At 40.9% G+C, this 10,760-nt stretch overlaps 1 protein-coding gene across 4 annotated transcripts in view; it reads right to left on the bottom strand.

Annotated features, from left to right (window-relative positions):
- Positions 1-1,362: 1,362 nt before the first annotated feature.
- The window catches only part of DTNA (dystrobrevin alpha), a 301,963-nt gene continuing 292,565 nt past the window's right edge, over positions 1,363-10,760 (bottom strand). For 2 of the 4 annotated variants that reach the window (XM_040984867.1, XM_040984868.1), the window contains 2 exons: positions 9,467-9,599; positions 1,363-2,478 (listed from right to left, as the gene is read on the bottom strand). In XM_040984867.1, the coding sequence (XP_040840801.1) occupies positions 2,338-2,478; positions 9,467-9,599 (274 nt within the window). In that variant the 3' untranslated portion in view covers positions 1,363-2,337. Of the gene's footprint in view, positions 5,030-7,886; positions 7,936-9,466; positions 9,600-10,760 lie in introns of all 4 variants that reach the window. The other 2 variants (XM_040984866.1, XM_040984869.1) reach the window with 2 other exon arrangements.

Raw genomic sequence — 10,760 nt, 5'->3', positions numbered from 1 at the left:
CTAGTGCAACAATTCCTGACTTTATCCCTATGTTTCTTGCCATTCTTTCTCAATGTCCTTTCCAAGTTTTTTTTTTTTTTAAGTTTTTCATTTTATTTGGAAAAACAGCAGACAGACTGTCTATCTGCTGGTTCACTTTCAAAATGCCTGCAGCAGTCTGGGCTTGCTCAGACCTCAGTCTGGGTGTCCCATATGGGTGGCAGGAATACCAGTATTTGAACTACATCCCAAGGCACTCCGAGAGGGATGTGGGCATCCCAAACCACATCTAAACCACTGTGCCAAACACCTACTCCAGGCCTTCTCTTCTTCATCATTGATACTCCTTTTTCCTGGTTGGTTGAGCTCCCAGATTATGGTCTCTTTTTCCTTACACACATCGAATTTCCTAATGCAACCTGTTGGTTCTACTTTCAGAAGAGATTTGGGATATTACCACCTTCATTCTACTCTTAGTGTGAACTATCCTTATCTATTTTGCTTGGATGACTGCGGTGACATCCTAACCAACATTCCTGCACAATTATCCCTGGAATTTGTGTTTATCTATACCAGAAGCTCAATGAATCATATGTGAGAAAAATTCAATGAGATTAAGGTCACAACACATTGTAGTTAAACTGTCCAAATATAGGACAAAAACTCCCACAGCCAGAGAGAAACAGCTGCCATGTAAAAGGGAGCCTTGGTAAGACTAACAATTGATAACTCATTGGAAACCATGGGCATACCACAAGAGCAAAAATGTATCAACCCCGAATTCTGGACTTGGAAAACTGACCTTCAAAAATGAGAAGGGTGGGAGTGTTGGCCTAGAAGTTAAGATGCCTGTGTCCCATTACAGAGTGACTGTGTTCAAGTCCTGGCTCCCACCTAAGGAAAAAAAAATATGAGAAAATAAGACATTCTCAAATAAAAGCTGAGCAAGTTCACAACTGATCTGTCAACCTGTAAACCTATCCCATCCTCAAGCTGAAATGAAAGGACACTATAAATAGTAACTTCAAAGTAGGTATTATTATGTGACATAATAGAGTCTACAAGGCCTTTGTGCCTAGTTCCTGGACAGAGCTTCACATTTCTTGGTATTTTGTGAGTATTTTTGTTATGTTAATCAAGTGACTCATTTGGACTCTCAGGTAGCTTCTTTTGGAATATATTCTTCAAGGTTTTTTTTTTTAAAAATTTAAAGCCAATCAAATATTTATAGGAAAATGTGGGCTCTGCTTTATCAGTGGCAAAATAGTTCATTAACAGGTCCTGTTTTACACTATAAATACTTACCTGTTTTTGAATAGATTGACAGTATGTTCTTTTAGAGAAGATTCACTGCAATCAAGTCACAAAACACACAGAATATAGTGTTTTTAAAAACATTTTTAATGAAGAAATAATTCCATTCCAAAATATAGACACACAATTAAATAGTTTAATCACTTCAAAATATAACATGTTCCCAGGAGGTTCCAACACACACACACACATACATACATACACACACACACACACACACACAAAACAATACTTAACAGCAATACAAAAAAACCCATACAATAGTTTTGTTACAATACCAATGAATATTGTGAAATCTTTAGTGTGTCTGAATTGGTTATTTCAAATGGTGTCAAATTATAGTAGTCATAACTAAAAATGTCTTACATACATTTAATTAGCTTCAGGATGTAATGCTTCTGATTTTTTTTTCTATTTTTGGTTCACAAGTAAAAATGCCCTTTCTGCTGAGGACACAGTGGAGTTCTTCTTCGTGGCTCCTGCGTGGAACTGAACCAAGGTGACTGCAACAACCTGAGGTTGCTGTATTTACAAGATCTATCTACAGTCCACAGCCAAGAACTAATCAGGGTGGACAAAGATGATCAAAATAAAAGCAGACATCAGTGCTAAATTATGATGCAACAGCTTGGCTCATGCATATAAGAAAATACATAGTAGATCACAACAAAGGCCACACTCTTAATGCAAGTCAGTTTACAATACTACTTACAAATGAACCTTCCCTGCCTTATAACAGATCATCCGAGAATCCATTTTCATAATCTCCAAGCACATCTGCCTCTGACCAACCAAACTTACCCCAACTTCCCTCCTGACCAACTACAACTGATTCCTGAAACCCATACAGTAGATTTTATCCTCCCCCTGGTCCTTTCACATGGTGCTGTGGGGGGAGGGCTGGCTGTGGTAGATCCGTGCTAATAGGCCATCAGTTCTGATGGAGATGGATGTGCAATTAATTGTGGAACAAGAAAGAAACAACCTCTGTAAAATATAGTTGTATCTAATGGACAGGACAGATGAAACCTGCTGGGTTTGCATTTAAAACAGGCCCCAAAAGTAAATTTGGACAGCCAAGGAAAGAAACCCACCAAAAAACACAAAAACCCAAAACAACACACGCCATTTTGTCTCGGTTACAGGACAGGGGTGCTTGAGTCTGGTCTCAGTGCTGACGTGGAGCTAAGAGAAAGAAAAGGTGGCTGGTTAGTCAGAAATTTCTCACTGGTGACAGCTTCCAGAGTCCTTGCAATGGCTTTGTAGAATGGTAGCAACAACTGTGTGATGGAGTTGGTTGGCAATGAAATCTATGACAAGGGGGAAGGTTATCAGCAGAATTGTTCCAACCTTAGACAAATGTTTTGATGTCGATACACAAAGAAATAAGGTATGTCAGCTCAGTCAAGGCAGTGGCTCAGCACCACACGCATGGTCTGAGTTCTCAGTTCAAGAATGACCTGGCTATGATTTCGAGCTGACGGTAACGTAGGTAGCTGGGATGTCGTGATTTTCAGTACTGAGTATGAGGCACCAGTGGCCACCTGCTCCATCTAGAGAGAGGTATGGTTTCACAGAGGATGGGCGGTGGAGAAGAGATGAGCAATAAGACACACCTACAAATCTGAGATACACTCCAGTTGTGCAAAGAAATCTGAGAACTGTGCAGTTGTGCCACTTTGGTGTCAGCCTGTGCTCAGGGACCTTTGCTGGGTGGGTTCTCTGGAGGGAAGGATAATTTAAGACACCAAGGGGCAGAGTGGGCTCCTTACCAATGCCCAGTAAGCACTTTACTATGCCCAGGAGAGGGATTTTGTTCCTCAGGGCAGCCAAGGAGATGGTTTCTGATCAGTTGCAGACATGAGCACCTTAAGGTCCTCTGCAGAGGGAGCTAGAAGACATCAGGACATCTCTTCTGAGCCAGGTGCCCACCTGCTGTGGACTGGGTGGGGGGGTGGGAGGATTTTGCCAACCCTAGAAGCAAAACTGAACGGCCAACAACTCTGAGGTTGACTCAGAACCTTCCTTGCTTATCTGAATCAAGCCTTTTCAGAGATCTAGGATACCACTTTAAAGTAGTAGTAGTTCTCAAACTTTGGTGTGCAACAGGGTCATCTGAAGGGCTGATGAAACGTGAACTTCTGATCCCCACCCACCCCCAAATGTTTTGAACCAGTAGGTATGGGTTGGGATCTAAGAACTTGCATGTCCAACACATTCCCAGGTGACATGACTACAGTCCTGGAAAACACACCTTGGGGACTGATTGTTCTCTTCTGAGAGGAACAGGGATTCCAGAGAAACTGTCAATTTAAGTGTAGTTTTCCAATCTGTCACAACTTTTTTTTTTGTTTTTTTTTAAAAATGTAAATCTTGAAACAAGCAGATGACTTTTCATTCTCCCCAGAATCCCTGGGGGAGATGTATAGCCTCCCTGAGGGAGGCCCTCATTAAGGACCACCAAGAGTCTTCTATCCTCTTGCCTTTGACAATTCTTCTGCACTTCGGCTCTTAATTCTGTGCAAAATCACAACTCAACATAGTAGTAGAACCTGTCTCCTTTCACGGACCCCGGAAGGCTGCATGCAGAACACCATGTGGCCAGCTAAGGCAATCAACATTCAGAAATAAGAGGAGAGCGGACGGTTGCAAGCGCACTTTAAGCCTGTACATTTAAAGCTGAAGGCCTCCAAACAATCTGGTGGGGGGAACTTGTGAATGCGCAGTGCTGGCAAAGACATGCTTCCTAAAGCTAAAACAAGAGGAACAAGACCATGGAAGAGCATAGGTAACTTTAGTTTGGGGATCTTATGGCACCTGTGGTTTATAAACAGCTTTAGTAATGAGTATTTCAAAACATAGTTCACAGTTTTTAAGAAGATCTGTGCTGATTTTAAAAACTAGATTCTATAGCATTTGAATGTTGCCTTTTTGGGGGGGGGAATATGACCTTTATGTGGAAAAAAGAATATTTACACTAAATTCTATGGCTGAAAGAAAACAACCCCATGTTGGAAAGAAGCCACAAAGAATGGATTGTTCCTGGAGTGTTCGGTTCAAGCCGCTGCTCACAGAGACTTGAAATCAATTATGGACCATTGAGACAAAGACTCTTGGCTTCCAGGCTCAGAATATGCACTCAGGAATCAAATCCTTCTGGATTAGTAAATAATTTCAAGGGGTTTGTTTACTTCCTCCCCCTCCCAATTGTTACTGGAAAAATAAATGTAGTGTATAACAAACTGCTTTGCTAAAATCTCAAAGAATCCAGAAATCAAATGTCTAGCTAAAAACAGCAATATTATTATTATTGTTACTGTAAACTGAACAGGTTCAAGATCATGTGCAAAGGTTTAAAATGCTTAATACTGCCAGCGTGTGTAACGGCAGTATGGATCCTCAACCTGTGTCTGCTTGCTTGGTTTAACCAGAGATGAAATATGTTACAAAAGATGTCGCTGATAAATTAATTTCGAACAGAAGTCTGTTTTTTTTTTTCTTTTCAAAACACACACACACCTATGCACTACAAATCTTAGAACAAAAAAGTGAGCTGCACTACAGGCTTGAGAACACATCGTTAGGGCTGGGGTTGGTCGGGAGCTGCTGGGGATGGTGGCTCCTTCTTCGGTGAGGCTGCTGCCAGGCTGCTGTCTTCCTCGTCTGTGTGGGTGCAGCGCTCTCCTTCAGCACCAGCTTTCATGTTACTTTCATCATCTGTCTGACTATAGCTTGCCTGGGAATAAGGAATGTGTCATTTTTTAAAAGTTGGAAAACTGTTTCTAAATTATGGTTATGAAGCTTAGGGTCGTCCCTTTCCCCGGCACACATGTGTCCACACGTGTGAACCCACTCACATACACACACACACACACATGCTGTATTCTCTTCCTATGACAGTCAGACATCTGGAGCTTTTTCCAGTAACATGCAAAAGATTTGTGCTGTGCTTTGGATGAGAAGATGAGACCAGTAGGTCACCAACACTATGCTATGGTAATTTTTCAAAGAATCCACTTTTCAATGGTAAAAATCCTTCAATATCTGATGTCAGGAAGTGATGGGTCAAGGAAAGTGGTGTCTCACAGTTCAGAGTGGACCACAGGGACTCTAAGTTGAGTACTAACCACTGAGTATGCAGTTACTTCCTAAGTGACTACTTGAAAAGCAACAAATCAGATTTCAGATTCTCCCTGCTTTTTTAGTATGTTGATAAATGCATCTATATTTCCAAATAGGTGGAAAGGCCTTTGTAGCAAAGGATGAATCTGCTGGCATTCCCCTTTGTGCCCGTGACCTTGGAAGGGCTCTGTCTTGAGCATGGCTGACATCAAACCGAGTTGGTTTCAGGACCCTTGGGTAAGATATGCGTACACTTCAGAATAATTTCTGGTCTCATAGCATGATTGGAAATACAAATAAAAGATATTTTCATAATCTCCCACTCTATTTCTTATATGCATCTAGAAAAATTTTAGTAGGAGAATCAGCTACAGAGATGACAAGTCATCAGCTTTGGCAGTGATCTTAAATAAATTTTTGCCCAAGAGATTGAGTTAACCACAGCTGATTCATGTTCAAAGTCCTTTGGGAGGCTAGTTAGGCAGAGGGCAGGATACAGCAAACGTTTAATTTTTCACTTCTAAATTTGCAACAAAAGATTTTAAAATGTCAGGAGAACTTTCAGAAAAATTTTGACTTTTAGGTATAAGAAGAACCAAATGCCACTTGTTTATTTGGGTTTATGTCAAGGACATTTTATTAGGCCTTCAAAAAATATTTTTCTAAGAACTAGCTACTGATGTTTTTAACCCACAGGACAAAAATGATCAACTTGCTGGGAGTAAGAAAGGAGGATGCTATTAAAGGAAACAGGTTTGCTCTTGGGGCACTGGGTCTGTTGTAACTGGAGTGAGTATTTTCAGAAACTGCTCCTGGGAGTTTGTTCACTCTTGTCATGATGAATCAGGAGAGCAGGTGGTTTAGCGCATTTACATCCAAGCAAGACAGAGGAGAATGTGGTCAATAAGACCCTTCCCGAATGCTCGTAAAGTGTGTATCATTATGGCCATTTGCCAGGATTTTCACTTGCTTAATCTCAGAACTGAGACATGATGACAATAGTAACGTTGGAGCTGGTAAGTACGCGGTGCTCACAAAAGCTCAGGGAATATGTGTGCATTCTAAAGAATTATGCATCTGTTTTGTTTTTCTTTGGATGCCAAAATAAAGCTAGCTTTAAATCAATCTTCCTCTCCCCCAGGATACTTTTTGATATACTGAAACATCATTTATGAAATATATATATATGTGTGTGTGTATATATATATATATACACACACACTTTTTCAAAGTAGTACCTAGGTTGATTGAGTTTATGGTCAATTGTACTATAGAATTAGGGCCTTCTCTGGTCAGGAAAGATTACACAACTAAGGTAGATACAAATCCTTAACCCAGGCAGCCAGGTGACTGTAGATATGTAGTAGCTTTGTGCTGTAATGGGAGATGGCTGAATAGATATTTGCTGGAACCAGAAAAACCACCTGAACTTATGAAATGAGCTAGCCCAAGGCACTTGAAACTATTGCATAGTGCCTATTGCTCAGTCCCAGCCTTACTGATAACAGTGGGGAGAGCAAGCCCATTGTCATGGCAGTTTTTATACAGTTAGACAATGCTAGAAACAGCTCCAAGGTACTGATTTGGTTGTAAAGCACTGTGTATATTCATAATACATTACAACTCCTTAAAGCTATATTCCCGGGAATACATTTCTCTAGGGGGTAGCTATTTATGGGCTATATAGAGAGAACTGAGGCTAATACAGATTTAATAGTTTGCTCTGTGGCTAGGTTTTTTTGTTTGAAATCTATATCTGGACTTAGCAGTGTCAGAGTGTAGGCTTCAGACCACACTACTCAAATGATCCTGCCAGTGTGTTTCTCTGTATGCTATGAAATTGCTCAGTTTTCCCCATGTATTCAGATATATCCTTAGGATAGGATCACAGGCCACATAAATGATATTTTGAACTAATTTATATAGTGTTGAACTTCACAATTTAATAGCTGATTCAGATCAGCTATTATAAAATAGAAACTTTGAAAATGTTTCCTCTGCTTTGCGTCTTTAATTTTTTTTTAATATGTGGTTTTGCTTTCCCTTACAGAGGTACTTCCTTTTCTAAGCACAGCATGATTAAGGAGTGGACCCTCTCTTGAGATGCTAAGCAAACTTGGGCCGACTTTCTCAAGCACTAGAGAAGCTTCAAACTCTGAATCTCCTCTGGGTTGGTAATGTGGTCACCTAAGCTTCATAGCCACAAAACATTCTGGGACTCTGGTGTTATAGAAGTTTTTGTCTAAACTTTTTAGTTAATGAAGTAAAAAGCCAATTCCCATCAACGTCTGTCAAGTTTCTACCGAATTTTGAATGCATGAGCTCAGATGAGTCTTTGGTATCAGCAGGGAAGGGGGTTATTTTATCGCATAGAAGGAAACATTGAAGAGAGTGACTGTGAATTTGGGTTACAAGTTGTCAGATTTCAGTGTAGAGTGTCCATGTTTCCTTCTAAATAACAGGGTACTTACTTGAGAGGAGAGTGATAAAAGGATATTGCATTCAACCTTGCAAGCTGACCTGTGGGTGACAAAGGACACAAACAAGAAAGGTGACATGTCAAGTCTGTGATGCAGTCAAGCCGGTGAATTATTTGGCTGGAAGCCATGCGCAAAGGTAGAAAGGGAGAGGGAGGGAGACCGAGAAAGAGACACTCCGATGAATGAAGGCAGAGTTTTGATCAATCCAACAACCAAAGGCTCACAGATCGTTCCAGGAAAATCACAGTATTCTCAAAGGCATATGTCTTGATGAGCAAGCAGGCCTGATGCTCTCCCTTTGCCTGCCTTTTCCCTTGAGGCCACTGGGTACGGGAATCAAAGGAGGGACTGAAGGAGTTTAAGATCTGCTGTAGTGGGCAAAAGCTTAATTGGATCTTAAGTTGTTGACAGAACCTCCTTTCAATGCACTCAAACAAAGTTCAATTTCAAATTCATGAAAATAAATACAAACCCAATACTTCTATGAAATGTGAAAGCTGCCTCCCTTTTAGAGACATTTCTAGTACTTCAGTTGGTATTGTCACTAAAATCTGGAACTGATATGAGCTCAAAGAGGGAGGCCTAGAGGCTGTCCCTCCAGCAGAACCAGATGAGATCTGCATAGGCAGCTGCCTCCCAGGGTTCCTTTACCAGGATCCCTTGGCATCTGCATTCCTGGCGGGTCTCCTGCACGTGAGTCATTGAAGACGCAAAGAAAGAGTGCTGGCCTTGAGCTTGCACTCAGATGACTGTTTCTGTCATGCAGAAGCATGGCTCTCTGTTTGAGTACAGTCACCCTCTCTCCTCTCCCCCCCCCCTTTTGGCATGATTAGAAATATAGTTTTTGTGGTTATTAAAATTGAAGGGCTAATGGAACATTCTGAGAGGCAACCCTTTTGTTGGATATTGTTGGGGGTGGAGAGGAGGGCTTTAGTATCCCTCTTAACATTTTCTGCTTGGGAAAAGTATTCCAAGGCTTAATTTGTAAACACCCAGGAGGCAGAAAGCTGTTGATTCTTGCTCTTTCTCTTTCCTTCACTAATAAAAAAGAGTGAAAGAGGGCCACTGCTAGCCTAAAAATGTATAGAAAGCTTGTTTGGCCGTGGTATAGAAAGTCTGACAAAAAAAAATATAACTTAGTGGGGCTGGCAGACAGCAGGTATCAGACAAGCAAACACCTCGTGCTCCCAGAACCCAACCAAACACCTGCCGATGACAGGGAATGGGAACAGAAAGACAAACAAGGGAATGGAGCCATCTCCGTGGGAAAAATGCACCCCCTTTAGGATGAGTTACCAGTTGTATTGATCTGTATTTGCATGTGGTATACTCTAAGAATTTCTCAAGTGGGTCCAGATACCGCTTTCCATCTGAACATTGTCTATTTACACCTGACTGAGCACATACATGCAGTTCTCCAACTTGAATTTGTCACTAAGGTCTGTAATTAAATATTCCAGGGGGTGTGTGGGCGTAAGGGAAGGAGGAGGAACATAGTTTCTGAGTGAACAACCCAGCTACTGAGGGGACGGGCTGAATGGTGGGGTGGAGTGGGCCTGGAGCCCTGGTACCTGGTAGGCCTCATCCTGCAGCTTCTGTTTCAGGTATTCTTCCATCTTGAGCTCATTCTCCAGCTGCCGGACAGAGTCACTGTCATAGCTCTCATCCTCGGCCTGCACATAGGTGTCCCCGTCTTCTGTGACCCTGGGAATGGAGCATTTTGGAGCAAATCTTAACAAGGACACCTAAGGGGAGTCCATATGTTGGCCATAGTTTATGTACCTCACACCTCCGATGCATGTTTCTGTCTTCTGACACATAAAAAGGAGAACTTAAAAAAATATTGGCAACTTGAAGAGAAATATGAACAAAGTACTTTCATACATGACTTTCCTATAGTGGTCTGGGCATTGTTGGTCACTCTTTCTAGTTTACACCAGAAGGCATAGGGGACTTTTCTTCTGAAAAGAGCTATTTGGATATTAGTAGTATTATAAATTCTCAGCTTAAAAATTAGCCTGCTATAGATTTATTGAATTTTGAGTCCCACCTGTGGTTGCCTTAGAAGGGTGAGGCCAAATGGTTTCACAGGGAGGACATTCCCCATTCCTGGTTATAGGAATGAGTTGATCCTTTAAAATGTTCTATAATTTGTTTAGAGGGGATATGTAATTTTCCAATCTGGACTTAAAAAAAAATGTTTTAGATGAAATTCAGGAACACTTTCCATAAAGAAGAGTGAGCCCTCTAGTGAAATAAGACTTAAAGACACATATTCTTTTTTTTTTTTTTAATAATAGAATCAAAGCTTGCAATATCAGCCATCAATGCAGGAGGCATAGTGTTGCAACCTCTAGCTCTGGACTTTAAGCATTTATCCTAGCCGAGTATCTGAAAAATAAACCATTGAAACCATCTAATTCTACTATAAATACACAAGAATAATTTTGCTCACTAACGTGGAGTTCTTTCTTCATATACCCCTCTGCGAATATACAAAATGTTTCATGTTAAATTCATTAGCTATATCATCATATGATCAAAATATTCTCAGGCTAAATAGTGCAAGGTTAAACGGGACATACAACTAAAAAGAATGGCCAAGAAGTTTCTGGGTTACAACTTGTACGTGTGTATCATTGCTCAAGTTTATTTATAGCTAAATGACATGTTGTTGTTATTTTTGGAAGTTTGGGGCCAAGCAGCCTTGGAACACTTTCCCAACTCCCGAGTCATGTGTTGGTAGCTGGTGTTGCTGCTCAGAGTAACACGGACAGCAGATTGAAGTAGCTTTAATAATATTGGAATTCAGGATTGGAAAAAACAGGGAACAATTAATTCACCATTTGTATAACAACCAAGTTG

The sequence above is a fragment of the Ochotona curzoniae genome, unplaced genomic scaffold (assembly GCF_017591425.1).
Source record: "Ochotona curzoniae isolate NIBS_2020 unplaced genomic scaffold, NIBS_Ocur_1.0 contig_43, whole genome shotgun sequence".
Taxonomy (NCBI): Eukaryota; Metazoa; Chordata; class Mammalia; order Lagomorpha; family Ochotonidae; genus Ochotona; species Ochotona curzoniae.
Note: the sequence above shows the minus strand (reverse complement) of the source record. Positions and strands in the feature narration are given on the sequence as shown.